Source organism: Phaseolus vulgaris, chromosome 4 (genome assembly GCF_051622355.1).
Source record: "Phaseolus vulgaris cultivar YP4 chromosome 4, ASM5162235v1, whole genome shotgun sequence".
NCBI lineage: Eukaryota > Viridiplantae > Streptophyta > Magnoliopsida > Fabales > Fabaceae > Phaseolus > Phaseolus vulgaris.
In genome coordinates, this window is record NC_143501.1 from 39,079,108 (window position 1) to 39,098,551 (window position 19,444).

The window sequence follows — 19,444 nt, forward strand, 5'->3', positions numbered from 1 at the left end:
ATCTAATATACTTTTTAAATAATTTTAATTTTAATTTGTTGATAAAATAATTGTAATTTATGGTAAAGTTTATGTCATTTTTTTTTTAATATTTTTCTCTCCTAACAATTTTTATGTAGAAACTCTTCCAACCTTAATATCTCACTACAATTGTTTTAGCAATCTTGCTTGTTAGATATCACTGCATGACATTACCAGCCTTCAATAAATTTTATTAATATAATTTTTTTTTTACCTTTTTTAAGTGCATATAAAAATCGGTAGAAGAGAAGAGCGTTTTAAGGATTTTTTACAAAAAAAAAAGATAAAGGTAAAAAATAATTTATTGGATGTCATCATATTTTTTGAGGTGGTAATCACTAATGTAATTTTTATTAATAAGAGGTTAAGGTTAAGAAATTTTGAATCAAGAAAAGTAATGTTCATATCTTGATGAAAAAGAAATTATTTTTTGAGAAAAAGTTAAAAGAAATTACTTGGAAGAATCCGAAAAGACGTTATGAGAATTTACATATAAGTTAGAGTTCATTTAAGACACATGTGATGTTGGAGGAAAGTAATTGTGGTGTTTAATATATAAATAGAGATTACATATAATATTTTAAGATAAAAAGTGTACACTAAAAAAATTATTAAATAAAAATTAATTTCAGAGATTAAAATAATTAATTATTATTTAATTAAATTAGACATTATTTTATAAACTAAAAACATTGTTGGTATTTAAAGTAGTTTTTATTTTGAATAAAAATTTATAAAATAGTCTCTAAATTGATATCTAACCATTAACTACTTATTATTTTATATTTTAAATTCGTCTCTATTAGTCTTCTAAATATTAACTTAAAATATAAAATATTAGTAGCTAAAATATTAATAGCTAATTGAAATATCAATTTAAAAATTATTTTATAAATTTTTTATTAATAATAAATACTAATTTAGACATAAATATTTTTTTAGCATCTAAAATAATATCTAATTTAATCAATATAGTTACTAATTTTCTTTTTAATTTAATAATTTTTTTTAATCACACTAGAAGTTTCATCAGGTTAAAATTGTAATTATTAATTTAAAAAAAGTGTTTTTTTTCTATCTTTTAATTCATTTATTTAAATTCTTTATAGCACCTTGGTAAATTATTTATTTCATCATATTTACAATTTTTTTTGCCTTTTTTTTGCATGTTCCAAAATGATTGTTTTTCATTGCTTTCTTATTATTGAATCTCAATAATTCTTCTTGTTTTCTTCTTTTTTCCTAATGTAAGTTATTTTCTTTCTAAGAAAATATTAATTTCAATAATATTGACCTTTTTGCAAATAATTTTAATTCTAGTGTTGTTATTTACTATTTAACGTTTATGAAAAGAATTACCCAAAATATGTATAAGCTTTATTTTTATATATGTTTAAAAAATAAAACTTTTATGAACTAACGTAAACTTCTTTTTCCTGTAATCTAGCTGTTTTATTGAAATTTATTGCTTTCTATAAGTTTAAATTACTTTATACATTTTCCATTAACTAAAATTGAAAACTGTTAAAATTGTTAATCTAAATAAAAAGAGTTCACAATTGACATTTATTTTGGTTAAAGAAAATCCTAAATTCCAATTTTTTTTTAAAAATGCATAACGAAGTTTAATTTTAAAAATAAATTATAAGATGATAATACTTGTGTTTTCTATAGTAAAAATAAATTCAATAAAATAAAATTTTTAGTTGTTAAGAAGTGGGCTTTAAACCTAACTCAACCCCATAAAACCGGCTCAATGAGGTGAGGTTTGCACCCACTTATATATTATGAAAAGCTCTAATCTCTAGTCGATGTGGGATTTCCAATATTAATTATTTGATTTTTTATTTATTTTGACAACTAGCTAAAAATTCAATTTGAATGAAAGAACATATAAAATGCTTAGTTAAACTTATTAAAAAAATATTAAAAATTGGAAATAGCAATAATCAATTTAAGTTTGATGAAATTATTTTTATACTTATTTTTGTGAATTTTTTTAAGTAAACGTGAACCAGAAACTCATATATTACGAATATATTATCTAAATGATGAAATTAATGAAATAAAGATAGCAAAAGATGTTTGAAGAGAAAGGGAGAAAGGTAGTGAAATATAACCTTACAACTTAAAAAGAGTTAAATAACAATAGAAATAGAAAGAAAGACTTAAAAGTTAATCAAATCATATGACAATAATTCAACCAATCTAAATGGAACATGAAATATAAATTGTGATGACTCACTTTCAATTATGTATAACAAATTATTTAGTGAAGAAGTCAATCAAATGGTTATATAGTCTAATGGAAGGGAGAAAAACTTTTACTAGAAGTGGTATGATATACTCTAAAAGTATAGATATTTATTAAACTTAATTGTCTTAATAATTTTCTATTATACCCTTAATTTAGGTTATTTGTTAACTCAATAATTGATTTCAGTCGTAGGGTTAAGAAATAAAAGTCAAAGAATTGAAGATATAACCACCAAACTTGATAAGATTTTGTGGAGAACGACTTTGGATTATGAAGAATTAAGATGGAGACAATCGTGATACAACAAAAATGTATTGAAGCTTTAAAAGATCAAACAAACATAAATGTTTATGTCTAAAAAAAAGAAAGACCGAAATGATGAAATAAATAACAAAGTCACGAAACTCATAATTCTATTTCTTGTTGATAAGGCATTGAAGAAAGAATGTGAAAAACGGAAAAACACAAAAAGAAAAAGTTGAATTATGTTTTAACTAATTTTAATTTTTTAAAAATATCGTTATAATTATAGTTTAGGGACTTATTCCCTTGATAGAGTATAATAAAACTTTACAACTTAACTAATTTATTAGAATAAAGCATTTCAAATAGGTATTCTCACCATAGTTCTCCTTTCCAAAGTTAATATAGATGATAATAGAAAATGCAATTTAAAGAGATAAAGCGAAAACAAGATATTTTTATACTGCAAGCAGACTACATCTAGTACATAACCACTTTTTTCTAAATAATTAAAGAATAACTAGTTTTTAATAATAAAGTATTAAATTGAGATATTTAATTAAATTATTCAATAAAAATTAATAAAAAAAAGTTATAGAATGATGGTATAGATTAATAAAATTGTCAACCTAGGAACATTTAGTTTAAAGAGGAAGACTAGAATATGGTATTGTAAAACTTGTTTTTATTGGGATGATCAATCTTTACAACACATTCTTTGCAAAGCAATAAGGGTGGAATGTCATACAATAATGGAGTGTATAAAAAATTTAGTGTTTTTAATGTGCTATTAATATTCTTTTTAAAGTAATGAAAGAATTACTAAAAGGAATATGCTAAAAAGTATGCAACATCACTCAATAAAAGAGAAAATAGGATATTAAAAAATTTCATAAGAATGTTGACAACATTCACTGCTATATCACTTAATCATTTTAGGTTCAAATCAAAGCACCATTTCTGCAGAAGTTTAACTATCAATTTCTGCTTCATTTGGCATTCTTCCAAACAGTGAAAAAAAACAAGCAAAGGTTCACACATTTGTGCCTTGGACATGCCACCACCATAAGTACACAACAACTCACACTATACAAATATGATATGACAGAATGTGTCTAGACTGAACTTTTACAAGCATACAAAATCAACAAAGAAACATATATGACAATAAAAAAGAGGAGCTAAGTAACCAAATACAAGTGTAGAGACAGAAAGATAGAGTGAAACTGGGTTGCTAAGTTTTTTTTCATGCATTATACTAAATGCCAACCACCAATGCATCAATCTTAGAGGAATCACAGGCACTCCTACCACTAGTGGAGAGGCTCCACTGATCAGACACTATGCTTGCTGCGGCAGATGCAGGTAAAATGGCACCTGCAGCAACCCCACATTTGGCTACAATCCTAACACTCTCTATCAACTCCTTGGTTCTAGCCTCTTGTGACAAAATCTCCACCAACCGTTGAGGAGTTATCACCAACTTCACTTTCCAGAACCTGCTGCTTTTACCACTAGAACCAGTAACAATGCTGCATTTACTAGTATTACTAATACTAGTCCTACAAGAGAAAGGCTCTATAGAGGTTTTGTTGAGAAACCTCATTCCTTGGTGGTGTTGGTAGTCCAAGGACATTCTGTATGGAGGAGGGTAGGGGGTTGTAGGAACACTATGAGAACGAACATGCCCTTGTCGAATGGCGGCGCAGCTGTCACCGCCAGCCGGAGGGTGTTCCGGCTGGTTGTTAAGTGGCAGTAAGTGGTAAGACTGTCCAGCCATCAACTCATCAAATTGGCCAAGTGGTTTGCAAAACAGTTCATGACTTAGGAATATGCCATGCCCCGGGAACTCATTGGTGATGAAACTCACAGTAATTGGAGCATAGAATTCCATGATTCCACCATCTGATGTTGTGACTTTGATTACTGCTTCAGGATCTGCCATGCCTCCCAATAAACAGTTTCCCATGTTGGATGAACTTGGAAAATCTTTGTGAAGCAAATAGTGATGTTGTAAGTATATATGATAACTATAGTTTTCTGCTTTGGAGGGTATTCAAGAGCGGGAAACTAGTGGTGTTGAAAAGAAAAAGATGTTCACTGATAGATTCTTCTTGGGGAAAAATTCTGATGAAGAATGTTACAGCAATTTAATAACAACATCCTTAGGTTATTATAAAGTTAAAAATATGTTCAGATAAACTTCTTTACAAACAATGGAATATGTATAAGTTAATATATAGAAACCTTTTCGTTGCAAAAGATACTGACAAATCAAAAGATGAGCAAATGATGCATCTGCATATTTTTTTTCACCAAGTGTTTATATGAAACACAAAAGAGGAAAAATGTTCAAAATTCATTTTGGTCCCAGTACAGAAGGGAAGAAAGCAAAAGGACTTAAGATATACCTGCTAAGTTCTTCTTCTTTTGCTTTTTCCTTTGACACTTTATCTTTATCCTTTGGTAAAGGGTTCAAGGTGTCAAGAAAAACTATAACCTCATTCAGTTATTTAGGCTGTGGAAAATAAAATTGCAATCCAGAAAATATCATAAGGAATAGTTTTTTTCTGCATGCTTTGGATGTTGCTTCACCAATTTCAGTCAATTATTGTAGGACTTCAAGCTCATGTCACAACCAGTACTATAGTTTGCTTTAACAGTTGCATTGGACTTGCAGCACATATTTTCCTTTCCTTTCCATTATTCCAAAACATTTTTAATTCACTTGTTATACTATATTATATATCAATTTAAAAATATTTATAGTTTTTTATTAATAATATATATTATTTTAGATATCAATATTTTTTTTAATTTATAATATCAAATTTAATCAATATAACAATTAATTATTTTATATTTCTAAAATTAATTTTTATTTAATAATTTTCTAATACTACCGTAAGTCATACTATTTGAAAAAAATTCAATTATCATTATTTCACTACAAGAAAATCAAGAAATATAAACCAATTTAAAAAATAAAAAATAATTAGTCGCTATAGTGACTAAATTAGAAACAATTTTAAAGATTAATTTTTTTTTTCTAAATTAGTTTTTAGTATCATTAAATAGTTTCTAGATTGGTATCTAATTAGCTACCAAAGTTTTAATTACTAATTATTTAAATTCTAAATTTGGTAGCAAAAACTTTGGTAGCTAATTAGATACCAATTTAGAAATCATTTAACAATATTATAAACTAATTTAGAAACCAATTTTTTTAGTTTCTAAAATGGTATATAATTTAGTCACTATAATAACTAATTATTTTTTATCTCTAAAGTTTGGTTTTTATTTCATTATTTTCGGCAGTGTTTCTTCGTATTTGAGTAGACCAGAAATTATATTGCATAAGGGAGTAAAAGATATAACAATAATATACTTAATGAATTACTTTTAATCCAATGCATTAACTTCTTAATTTATCTTTTTCTTAACAAATGTTTTGTCTATAAACTAACATTTTAGTCAGCTTTTTTAAATATTAAAACTTAGTTTGTTTTAGACAAAACTTTCGAGAATCATGATTTATGATCTAACACTTTTTTAATTAAACCACATATATAAGCTCTTTATTTATAGAAATGTACACAGATTCAAGTCAACCCATCAATTTGAACCAACCATTTACATTTGGATGGGTTAACTATAGTTTGATTTAGATTTTAAAATTGCAAAGTGGGTATCTAAAACACAATAAATCCGAACCCATCCCATTTTAGTACATTTTTTTAAACTTTTTTTATCTTGTATAATTCTAAATTTTTTATGTTGTATATTTCTATAATTTTGACATATTAGACGTTTTTCTTATCAATTTTCATTTATTATGATTTTCCTTTTTTTTCTAGTTTTTCATTTTCAAAACTTGAAGATTAACAAAATTGCATATTACCTTTTGTTTTCTATTTTGAAAAAATTTAAATATTGAAACTGTGCTTGATTGAATCATTTTCAATAAAAAATGATCATCAAATGTTTTTATGCCAATCTTACTAAAAGTTATATATATATATATATTAATACTTATTGCAGAGTTTATATAATATGGCGGAACATGTTTTTTTTTTCATTATTTTTAATGTACGTTCTTTTCCACCGAAAATATTTTCATCCACACGAGGATTTAATAATGAAAAAAAATAAAATTATATTTTAAACGTAAAATATTACTTAATTGATGGCCTGGTATACCAGCTATTTTTAAATTCTTTCTAAAGAGAGCGATGTAATTAACTTTTTTTATGAGACAAAAGTTCATTGTCTAATTCTCTCACACAAACAAAATGTCTCTAAATAAACATTCCCAAGAACAAACACTCGTACCCAAGAAACGTATGTTATATCCAACTATTTCTAGTTTGTTTAACAATTAGTCTATATATTTTTTATATCACTTATTTTAAATATTTTATAGGTTGAAATACTGATATAAATTTCATCAATATAATTAGCAAAAGAGAGAAAATTTCAACATTGATTTATAACTTAATAAATATATATATATATATATATATATAATTAACATGTGTTCTTAAAGAAAATGGTTTTGGTTGAGGGGTTTACACCATTCTTAATTAAAAAAAACATTTATAACTAAATAGTGAATAATATATATACAGTACTAATTTTTTTTTATTAAATAGATACTAATTTTTTAAAAAATAATTAATTACTCTCTATTAACTAAATTATATACTTCCATTATTAATAAATAGTTTTTAAATTAATATCTAATTAACTATCAAAATTTTAGTTATCAACTTTAGAATCTAATTAGTTGATAATTAATTAAATACAAATTTAGAAACTTATTGTTAATAAAAATTACTTTAGATATCAATAATTATTTAGTCTCTTTAATATAATGACTAAATATATTTTTATTTTTAAAATTAATCTCAAATTTTTTATTATATTTCAGCTAAATCAATTATAAAAGTCCCTTAAAATAGTAGTAAGTATATTAAAGGTCAATGACAATTTGATTAAAGACTAACCATACACAATTTGATTAATAAATCTTAAAATCATGCCATTACATCTTCTTATTTCTAATGGGGAAATTATTTTATTTCTTATTAATATATCAATTTAATTAAGTTTAATCTAAACATCAAGATTTTGATGTGAGACGCCGACTGTGGGGATCGAACCCATGACCACGTGGTTAAAAGCCACGCGCTCTACCACTGAGCTAAGTCGGCTCTATAATTAGTGTAATATGAAGAATTATATTATGATTATTCAAAGGTTGTGACAATGAAGTGAATTTACCGTCTAATATCATATGTTCGTAGCACAAGTAAAAAAAACTATTTAAGATGAAGGAAAAAAACCTAATAATTATATCTCTATATTATAATTTTCAACTTTATGCTATAATTTATATGCAATGAACAAAACTAAATGATAATATTATCTCTTAGACAAATAACATTCAATTGTTAATGACACTGAATTAATCATTTGATCAATGAAAGTGTATTAATTATGCAATGTATAGTGTGTGAGTTGTACTTATGCATTAACACAAGGATCCATGCAAATATTTTGTTGGAATTCATGAGTCAACCCTTGAATGTATGTCCATGTCTGATATTCCATTTTTTATTCAGACTTTTGTATATTTGAGGTTAAATGTGTTAGAAAAGAAAATGAGGCTAAGTTCCATAAAGAAAGGGTGAATTGATTTTTAAAACCTTTTTAAAAGATTAATACTTTTTAAAACTATTTTAAAAAATTTATTAAAAAATTGAATGCAATTAATTGTGAAATTAAGACTGATAAATATTAGCAAAGACAAGCTAAAAATGGTAAAGAAAGAGAAAGCACACAAAGGATACCTATTCAAATCCATATGATTTTACATTCATTCTCAATTATTCAACCTTTAGGATAACTGGAACTATCTTTGTAAGTTTAATACAAACAGTCATGCAAAACATATACAAAACATGAAACAATACAAGATCACTCTTGAATATAATCAAGAAGATATATGTTCTACCCTTGGATCACACAAAGAGAAAATAACCTAAGATCAACTCTTGAACACTCGAGGATTGTCCTACCCTTAGATCACACCAAGAAGAAATCAACAAATTCAACTCTTGAACAATCAAGAGGATACAAATTTGAATAATTCTTTGAACAATCTTAAATGATAGTGAATTTATTTTTCAAAGTATTATCAGATATGTCTACATGTGAAATCAAAAGATCTATTTATAATTTTTTTGAAATGTTAATTAAAAACAAATCTTAATGGATTTAATTGATTATCTGAAATTGATAACAATGATTTCTAGTAGAATTTGAAAATCAGTTAGGCACGTTATTTGTTTTAATCGGTTATTACACATGTTAATAAATTATTTTAGTTTTTTTCCATTCTTCCTATGTTAATAATCTTTCTTTGCATGCCCTCTTTAGCCACTATGGTAGCATTTGAGATGTTTCTTACTTTGAGACTTTGATCTATTATGAGTTTAAATCCTATTAGAGCCACGTTCTCTTGATCAACCTCTCATTATCATCAAAGCATATGATTGCTTTGAACTTTCCACCCTTTGTACCTTGTGTTTTCGCTTGGATTCTTGTTCAAGAATAGTTTCGACAACATTCTAAAACTGTAGTTGCCTATCAATATTGTTATTTGTTATATTGACGATGAGTTGATCATATGAATCATTAAACTCTAAAGTAGAGTTTCGTATGTTCATTTTCAACTATGTTGAAATTTGTCACTAAAAGTTGGGCGAGTAACATATTCAAATTGTTGATGTGGTCCATCATTGATGTGAACTCTCTCATTCAAAGAGTATAAAATTTCCTCTTCAAGATTATTCTTGTGTGAAGTGACTAAACCTTGTACAATTTGAAGAGTGTCCTAAATCTCCTTCGTAGTAGTTTTCCTTGCAATGCTGGATAAAACTGCATCTGTCATTACTAAATGCAAATTTGCGATAACATTGTGATCAATTTCTTTTCACCTTTGATCCATGATGTACACAGGTCTTTGTCTAATTTTATTTGCACAATTGTCCTTTTTAAAATGGTTTTCATCTTTAGTTTTCACAATGACGAACTTCTCTATCTCATATTTGTTGTCATGACTTTAAAAATGACTTTACAATTTTCACTGAGTAATATTGTCTATTATAACAATGATTAGACAAGTTTCCATGAAAGATAGGTGGGTCATTAATGAACACACTTATGTACCAATTTTCTAGCCAAAATTTTCATAGATATACACTTTCAAACTACTACTCTATGTTTAGTAACAAGAATAAATCCTTTCTAATGTGAAAGATCAAACTAACTACAATCATCGAGCATACTCATATTTTTCTATAACACTATTTTAGTGATAATAACATAATACAATCAAAAACCAAGCTTTGATACCACTCTTAGGTACAAAGTAACAACAAAAGAACTCAACTAAAATAAAAGACAAAAAAGGAAGAAAACAAACAATAGGTAATATGTAATTTTAGTAAATGAACAAAAATTACACACCTTTCTCTTTAACTTCAAAGAGAAAAAAAAATATACCCTTTATTAAAACATTACAACATTTTTTACTTTAGACAACGCTGAAATAAGCTATTGTCAAAACATAATAAAAACATAATAAAAACCACGATTTTAGCAAAGTGACTTAAAATATATAAGAAATCACGGTCATAAAAACATTAATATTTTACGTCATAGTTATAAAAATGTTAATTTAAGTCATGATTATTATTTAAGTTTAATCTTTTAATTTTAAAAAAATCTAAAATAATATTTGGTCAACAAGACATGACTACGTAATTAGTATTTTCAAAAATTAATTTCAAAAAATAAAATAATATATATATATTAACAACTTCATAATAAATAAATAGATAATTACACACAATGTATTATATTATTTAAAAGCCTACAACTTTCTAACATTATACTTAAATTATAACAAATTCATCTTGAAGAGCCTTTAATAGCCTTTTATATTATACAGGAAGACATGTTAAAGAAGAGTCTTTTATATTATACACAAAGACATGTTAAAGAATAACATAAAAAAAATTATTTATCAAAACCTTGTAATTCAATAGAAAATTAAAACAAAATTAACTAATTTTTTTAACTTTTTATAGAAATAAAAATAAACTAACTTTTCATATAAAAGTAAAAAAGAAAAAAAGTAAAAGTAAATAAATAAAACGTTGTGACTATAAAACATGATAAAAAAAACTGATGTTGAACAACAACTATAATTCTTATTAAAATAACAATTAGTAAAATTTCAAAACATAATATATATATATATATATTCTTTTTAAAATACAATAATTTTCTACTAATAATATAATGAGTTTGTATGATTTTTAGAAATACAAAATTAAATAAATTGAAATATGTTCAACTCATATAAAACAATCTAATAGTTTATATATATATATATATATATATATATATATATATATATATAAACAAAGAGAATCTGTCATTTTTTATTGGAAAAAGTGTTATAAATTTATAAAGTTTAAAGATTGAACTCTTAAGCACCTACAAAGTGTTTGATAAAACTTCGAAGGCAATTTAGGGGTATAGCAGAAACAACCATCATAAATTATCAACATTGATTTAGAAAACATATGCAGTGTGTTGTTAATTTAATTAAAAGGAATCAATAATATACCAATATTTCAAAATAGGAAAAAATAATATAAAGAAAATCTTAAAGAAAAATACTATTTTTATCTCTTAGTTCTTTAAAAAGAGATTTTAGTATGTCTTCTCAAGAAAACACTGTTTTTATAACATGAAAAATAAGTGTTTGAAGTATATTTTTCCGATGTGAGACTTCTCTCATGACAACCATTTCATTATTATTAGAGTTGGTATAAAAAAGATTGAATTCAGAGAAAAATAGTATGATAAATATTGATAGGTTTTATTCGCAAAAATGTTTAATAATTACGATTAAATGGTTTACAACATATTGTTAACGCAAAATCGTTAAATTAGAAAAGATGAAAGAGAAATTTTATTGATGAAAAAAAGGCTAATAAAAAGTCAAATAAAAAGAAGTTGTCGTGAAAGTGACTAATTGCAAGATGAAATCTAATTAAGAGGTAGAATAATAGCTAACAAGAATAAGAAATAGAATAATATAGAAAATAAAGTTATTTTTGTAGTGGGTCCATTTAGTAAAGTTCTGCAACGATCTTTTCCATAAACATTTTAACGGTAGAAAATATAAGAAGTTTCAAAACTCTTATAGTTCCAAAACTAATAGTTTATAAATTGATATTTCAAGGTTTTAACTATCAATTATTTAGATTTTAAATTTAATAGAAAAATCTTGATGGTTAATTTTAAATATTTAGTCTCTAAAATTGTTTCTAATTTAATCACTCAACTAATTAATTTTGATCTCTAAAATGATTTTTATTTAATGATTTTCTTATAATATATATATATAGATTCTGAACTTAACCAATATGATATGTTCATTTTCTATGTAAATTGTATAATTGATTTAAAAAAAGACATACATTATATTAAATATTTTTTTTATCGTAATCGATATAATTAACATGTGTTCTTAAAGAAAATGATTTTGGTTTAGGGGTTTACACCATTCTTAATTTAAAAAAAAATATTTATAACTAAATAGTGAATAATATATACATTAAAAAAAATTATTGAATAGAGACTAATTTTTTAAAAAAATTACTGCATTAACTAAATTATATACTATTTTAATGATTAAAAAAACTATTGGTATTCAAAATTAGTTTCTATTATTAATAAATAGTATCTAAATTGATATTTAATTAACTATCAAAATTTTAGTTACCAACTTTAGAATCTAACTAGTTGATAATTAATTAAATACAAATAATTCTTTAGTCTCTTCAATATAATGACTAATTATATTTTTATTTTTAAAATTAATCTCAATTTTTTTGTTATATTTAAGCTAAATCAATTATAAAAGTCCCTTAAAATAGTAAGTATATTAAAGGTCAAAAAAAATATAACATATATTAGTTGTTTAGTCATAACATAACCATAATTGAGTTATTTGAGAAAATTTAAAGTTATGATATTAATATACTTTTCACAACTCAAGACTTTTTAATTGTTTATCGTATTAATATATCAATTTAATTAGGTTTTTTTAAATTTAAATAAAAAATTTAATGTAAACATCAAGATTTCAATGTGAAACGCCGACTATGGGGATCGAACCCACGACCACGTGGTTAAAAGCCACACGGTCTACCACTGAGCTAAGTCGGCTCTATGAAAATTATTCTTTTAAACGCTAATAGTTAGTGTAATATGAAGAATTACCTTATGATTATTATTCAAAGGTTGTGACAGTGAAGTGAATTTACTGTCTAATATCATATGTTCGTAGCACAAGTAAAAAAAAAAACTATTTAATTATTTACAATATTTTGGATGAAGGAAATAAACCTAATAATTATATCTCTATATTATAATTTTCAACTTTATGATAAAATTTATATGCAATAATAAAACTAAATGATAATATTATCTCTTAGACAAATAACATTCAATAGGTAATGACACTGAATTAATTATTTGATCAATGAAAGTGTATTAGTTATGCAACATGTATAGTGTGTGAGTTGTACTTAAGCATTAATACGAGAATCCATGCAAATATTTTGTTGGAATTCATGAGTCAACCCTTGATTGAATGTCCATGTCTGATATTCCATTTTTTATTCAAACTTTTGTATATTTGTATATTTAAGGTTAAATATGTTAGAAAAGAAAGCGAGGCTAAGTTCCATCAAGAAAGGGTGAATTGGTTTTTAAAACCTTTTTAAAAGATTAATACTTTTTAAAACTATTTTAAAAAATTTATTAAAAAATTGAATACAATTAATTGTGAAATTAAGACTGATAAATATTAGCAAAGACAAGATAAAAATGATAAAGAAAGAGAGATCACACCAAAGATACCTGTTCAAATCACATACAATTTTACATTCATTCTCAATTATTCAGCTTTATAGGATAACTGGAATTATCTTTGTAAGTTTAATACAAACAATCATGCAAAACATATACAAAACATGAAACAATATAAGATCACTCTTGAATATAATCAAGAAAATATATGTTCTACCCTTGGATCACACTAAGAGAAAATAACCCAAGATCAACTCTTGAACACTCGAGGATTGTCCTACCCTTAGATCGCACCAAGAAAGAAACCAACAAAGTCAACTCTTGAACAATCAAGAGGATACAAATTGGAAACACTCTAGCAACTCAAAAAAAGGAAGATGTTACTAGAAAACAACATAGCAGAAGGAAGACAAGAAAATTAAGTAGCACAACATAACTTTTTTGGAATAATTCTTTGAACAATCTTAAATGATCGGGAATTTATTTTTTCAAAGTATTATCAGATATGTCAACAAGTGAAATCAAAAGATCTATTTATAAATTTTTTGAAATGCTAATTAAAAACAAATCTTAATGGATTTAATTGATTATCTGAAGTTGGTAATAATTATTTCTAGTAGAATTTGAAAATCATTTAGACACGTTCTTTGTTTTAATCGGTTATTACACATGTTAATAAATTATTTTAGTTTTTCTCCATTCTTCCTATGCTAATAATCTTTCTTTGCATGCCCTCTTTAGCCACTATGATAACATTTGAGATGTTTCTTACTTTGAGACTTTGATCTATCATGAGTTTAAATCCTATTAGAGAGAGTCATGTTCTCTTGATCAACCTCTCATTATCATCAAAGCATATGATTGCTTTGAAATTTCCACCCTTTGTACCTTGTGTTTTCGCTTGGATTCTTTTTCAAGAATAGTTTCGACAACATTCTAAAACTGTAGTTGCCTATCAATATTGTTATTTGTTATATTGACAATGAGTTGATCATATGAATCAATTAAACTCTAAAGTAGAAGTTCTGCATGCTCATTTTCAACTATGTTGAAATTTGTCACTAAAAGTTGGGCAAATAACATATTGTTGATGTGGTCCATCATTGATGTGAACTCTCTCATTCGAAGAGTATAGAATTTCCTCTTCAAGATTATTCTTGTGTGAAGTGACTAAACCTTGTACAATTTGAAGAGTGTCCTAAATCTCCTTCGTAGTAGTTTTCCTTGCAATGTTGGATAAAACTGCATCTGTCATTGCTAAATGCAAATTTGCGATAACATTGTGATTAATTTATTTTCACCTTTGATTCATGATGTACATAGGTCTTTGTCTAATTTTATTTGCACAATTGTCCTTTTCAAAATGGTTTTCATCTTCAGTTTTCACAATGACAAACTTCTCTATCTCATATTTGTTGTCATGACTTTAAAACTGACTTATACATGTAACAAGAATAAATCCTTTCTAATGTGAAAGATCAAACTAACTACAATCACCGAGCATACTCAAATTTTTCTATAACACTATTTTAGTGATAATAACATAATACAATCAGAAACCAAGCTTTGATACCACTCTTAGGTACAAAGTAACAACAAAAGAACTCAACTAAAATAAAAGACAAAAAAAGGAAGAAAACAAACAATAGGTAATATGTAATTTTAGTAAATGAACAAAAATTACACACCTTTCTCTTTAACTTCAAAGAGAAAACAATAACACCCTTTATGGAACATTACAACATTTTTTTACTTTAGATAACACTGAAATAGACTACGGATATAAAAGTGTTGTTAAAACATAATAAAGATCACAATTTTAGCAAAGTGACTTAAAATATATAAAAAATCACGGTCATATAAAAACATTGATATTTTATGCCATAATTATAAAAACGTTAATTTAAACCATAACTATTTATGTATGACCTTTTAGTTTAAAAAAAATAATTTAAAATAATACCCTTAATCAACAAAACATGACTACGTAATTAGTATTTTCAAAAATTAATTTCAAAAAGTAAAATAATATATATATATATATATATATATATTAACAACCTCATAATAAATAAATAATCACATAGACATAACCACAATCTATTATATTATTTAAAATTCCTACAACTTTCTAACATTATACTCAAATTAAAACAAATTCATCTTTTTGAAGAGTCTTTTATATTTTATATTATACATGAAAACATGTTAAAGAATAACATAAAAAAAAAAAATCTTGAAGAACCTTTCATATTTATACATAAAGACATGTTAAAGAATAACATAAAAAAAATATTTATCAAAACCTTGTAATTCAATAAAAATGTAAAGCAAAATTAACTAAACTTTTTAACTTTTTATAGAAATAAAAATAGATTAACTTTCTATATAGAAGTAAAAGTAAATAAAACACGAACAAAAAACTGATGTTGAACAACAACTATATGAATTCTTTTTAAAAGACAATCTAAAATTATATATATATATAAAGAAAATCTGTCATTTTTTATTGGAAAAAGTGTTATAAATATTAGAAAAAGTGTTATAAATTTATAACAAATTACTTAATATACTTTAATTTATTTATACTTATATATATATATAAATAAATATAAAGTTTAAAGATTTAACTCTTAAGCACCTACAAGGTAAATAAAACTTCAGAAGGCAATTTAGGGTTTAGCAGAAACAACCATCATAAAATATTAGGGTTTAGCAGAAACAACCATCATAAAATATCAACATTGATTTAGAAAGCATATGCAGTATGTTGTTAATTTAATTAAAGGAATCAATAATGTACCAATATTTCAAAATAGGAAAATTTAATGTAAAGAAAATTACTAATTTTATCTCTTAGTTCATTAATAAGAGATTTTGGTATATCTTTCCAATAAAACACTCTCCTGTTTTTATAACATGAAAAATAAGTGATTGAAGTAGATTTTTCCTATGTGAGACTTCTCTCATGACAACCATTTTATCTATATTAGAGTTGGTATCCAAAAAGATTGAAATCAGATAAAGATGAGAGAAAAATAATATGATAAATATTGATAGGTTTTATTAGCAAAAATCTTTAATAATTATGATTGAAGCAAAATCGTCATATTAGAAAAGATGAAAGAGAAATTTTATTGATGAAAAAAAAACTAATACAACTTGTATAGAAAAACAAAAACTCAAATAAAAAGTTGTCGTGAAAGAGACTAATTGAAAGATGAAATCTAATTAAGAGGTAGAATAATAGCTAACAAGAATAAGAAATAGAATAATATAGAAAATAAACTTATTTTTGTAGTGGATACATTTAGTAAAGTCTTTTACAATCTTCTCCATAAACATTTTAAGATAGAAAACATAAGAAGTTATTAAACTCTTATGTTTTGTTTAGAAGTTATTAAACTCTAATGTTTTGTTTAGTTTAATTTTGTGTTGTTTTTTATTTATGGGTCTTGACTTATGATATTTGTTTGTATTTTTTTTAACAATATTTTTCTCTTTATTTAATAATTTTGAAGTCTAAAATATTTGTTTAGTTCTAGTTGATATGTCAGTTTTTAAAGTGATGTATAACATGAAATTTTTTTTCAAAATAAAAATAATAATAAAAAATAAGAAGTTAACTAAAATTAATTTATACATACACTAAAAACTTTCTTTTATAATTGTTTTAAAATTTCTATTTATAACTTGTTTTATGAAACTTCATCCGAACATGTTCTAACAATTATTGATCAAAGCTAATAAAAGTTGCATTTATCAAATTGGTTCGGTTTATACAATTCAGATAAAACATATATCTTTTTTGGAGAGTACAAGTTTCTTAAGTATTTAAAGCTATTCGTCCAGGCTAAATAAAATAAAATATCTAACATACGTTGCAAACAAGACACTTACAAGAACAAGACACATACAATGTTTTACCTATAATTTATACAAAAGTTATATTTAGGATAGAAGAAAGCAAGTATAAAAGAAAGGGCAAAGAAGAAACTCTCTACCAAAAGAATTAAGTATAATATTTTCTGTTGAATTCTTTTTTAGAGATATGCATGAGACATTGAACATGAATCAACTATATTAATAAATATTTTGGTACATCTTACATTACTTAGAAGTCTTCTTCTCTTAAAATAGAGTGTTTTTTAAAAACAAAATCATGACAGGAATTTGAAGTTTCAAAGCGGACAATATTTTATATACAATGATTGACCCTATCAATGCTATTTTAATGGATTTGAAGTCGGAATATTGACATGATGTTCTTAGCCCTCAACTAGGAGGAGTTCGTCCTTAAACCGTCCTTAAACCTTGACTCGTTCCTTAGTTGAGGAGGAGTTCGTCCTTAAACCGTCCTTAAACCTTGACTCGTTCCTTATCCCTTGTATATTATTCAATTTTATTATTTGTACTTAATGTAAAACTAAAAGTGAAAGGTTGAGTTTCCAAACCTAAGCAAGTATATCAATTAAGCCCTGGTTATGATGCGAACTTTGGCCATTGGAGAGGCTTGAAGCAAGTACTCCACTACTGTGTTTACTTTCTCATCAGATACGTTTACAAAGAAATGCTTAATCACTTTCAGTGACTCCAATCTTACTAAGCTCAGAGGTTCAGATCTCACTGAAATGGGATTGGAGAAATCCTACACAATTAAAGTGAGTAGGAGACATAATTAAATGGATATATTTGAAATGCAAGATTGAAAGCAGGCACAAATTCTGACATATGAATGCAAACATGATATGAACATTAAGAACAAAACAAAGGAAAAACCTACTGAAGTAACTTACATGTAACATTATTTGAAAGGGATACCAAGAAGAAAAGGTCAATTTCTTTACACTGGCAAGCACTTGCAGCCATCTCATGATGTTTGAACTGATGGTTGAACTTTTCTCAGCCCAACGTCCATCCCAAGACATGTCAATATTTACTTCTTCAAGAAAAGAAAGATTGCATGTGGAGAAGAGTTGGTGACTAGCAGAACCCCTGATGGTAAAAGAACTAAGATTTGGAGTAGAAAGCAGAATTTGGTAAGTTTGTCCTTCATATATTGTGAAACTAGAAAGGGTAGAATTAGATATGCAAAGCACCTGTGCATCATCATCCAAAGAACAATATCTAATATCTAAAGTATTTAACAAGTGACAATTTGAAAAAGGCTCAGCTGAATCATTGTCACTTGCTGTGAATCTAACACATTGAAGATGCAACTTTTTCAATACTGGCAAGTGGAGAGATTTTGGAAGTACTATGAGAGCATAGTTCCATGCAATGCAAAGCTCAAGAGATGTCAAAGACTGAGAACAAAATATTAAAGGGAGGGACTCAAAATCAGGTCTAAAGCCTGAATACACATCTAAAATTAACTGTTGCACATTACAAAACAAAGCATATTTAATGATCTTATCTAAGAGTTCAGGCTCTGTCCAACAAAGGTGAAGACCAAGATTATGTAGGGAACAAGTGTGATCTCGTGTAGATAAGACCCAGGTTGCAAATTTCTTAAACCTTTCAACCCCACTTTTCTTCGGGAGATTAGGAACAGGAGAGTATGTGAGGTTGATGAGTCTTTTGCAAAGGTGATTCCATCTTTTAGACAAGACACAAGTCTGAACAGCATATTTTGTGCTCATGAAACTCATCATGTGGAGCAAAAGGGTGTCAGGCAACTCACTGATCCAATCCCTCTCCATCAGTTTTACTGTGTGTATTATGATATCAGTTGAAAACCGAAGAGAAAATGAGTTTGAAGAGGGTTCTCCAAAACCCTTCTTTATATGCTGTAAAACTATTTATCTATAGAAACCAACTACAAAAAGGCTTATAATTACATAATAATTGCTCCGTTTAAAGAGAAACTAAGCAAATTTTCTAAGGCCGTCCTGGGCAAGCAAACAACCTACCATGTATTTCAAGCCAATTTTTATTTATTAATCAAACTTCATATAAGCAACTTTC

General features: G+C 25.6%; 2 protein-coding genes and 2 non-coding genes across 4 annotated transcripts; all 4 read right to left on the reverse strand.

The window, feature by feature from the left end:
- Positions 1-3,561: 3,561 nt before the first annotated feature.
- On the reverse strand, positions 3,562-4,705 carry LOC137836486 (uncharacterized). The gene has a single exon (XM_068645175.2). It carries the CDS (start codon positions 4,488-4,490, stop codon positions 3,780-3,782), a length of 711 nt encoding a protein of 236 aa, XP_068501276.1. The 5' UTR covers positions 4,491-4,705; the 3' UTR covers positions 3,562-3,779.
- Positions 4,706-7,662: 2,957 nt separating this feature from the next.
- On the reverse strand, positions 7,663-7,734 carry TRNAK-UUU (transfer RNA lysine (anticodon UUU)). The gene has a single exon. It is a non-coding gene; the product is annotated as a tRNA-Lys (tRNA).
- A 5,026-nt stretch (positions 7,735-12,760) lies between these two features.
- TRNAK-UUU (transfer RNA lysine (anticodon UUU)) lies at positions 12,761-12,832 on the reverse strand. Its single transcript has one exon. It is a non-coding gene; the product is annotated as a tRNA-Lys (tRNA).
- A 4,703-nt stretch (positions 12,833-17,535) lies between these two features.
- LOC137836487 (F-box/LRR-repeat protein 25) lies at positions 17,536-19,404 on the reverse strand. The gene is made up of 2 exons (XM_068645176.2): positions 18,274-19,404; positions 17,536-18,125 (listed from the first exon to the last, which is right to left on the reverse strand). Exons 1-2 carry the CDS (start codon positions 19,177-19,179, stop codon positions 17,949-17,951), a joined length of 1,083 nt encoding a protein of 360 aa, XP_068501277.1. The 5' UTR covers positions 19,180-19,404; the 3' UTR covers positions 17,536-17,948.
- Positions 19,405-19,444: the final 40 nt, after the last annotated feature.

Coding starts and splice junctions, on each gene's coding strand:
- LOC137836486 (XM_068645175.2), bottom strand. CDS start 4,490: ATGGGAAACTGTTTATTGGGAGGCATGGCAGATCCTGAAGCAGTAATC.
- LOC137836487 (XM_068645176.2), bottom strand. CDS start 19,179: ATGGAGAGGGATTGGATCAGTGAGTTGCCTGACACCCTTTTGCTCCAC. Junction 18,126..18,273: donor CCTTTCAAATAATGTTACAT/GTAAGTTACTTC, acceptor TTAATTGTGTAG/GATTTCTCCAATCCCATTTC.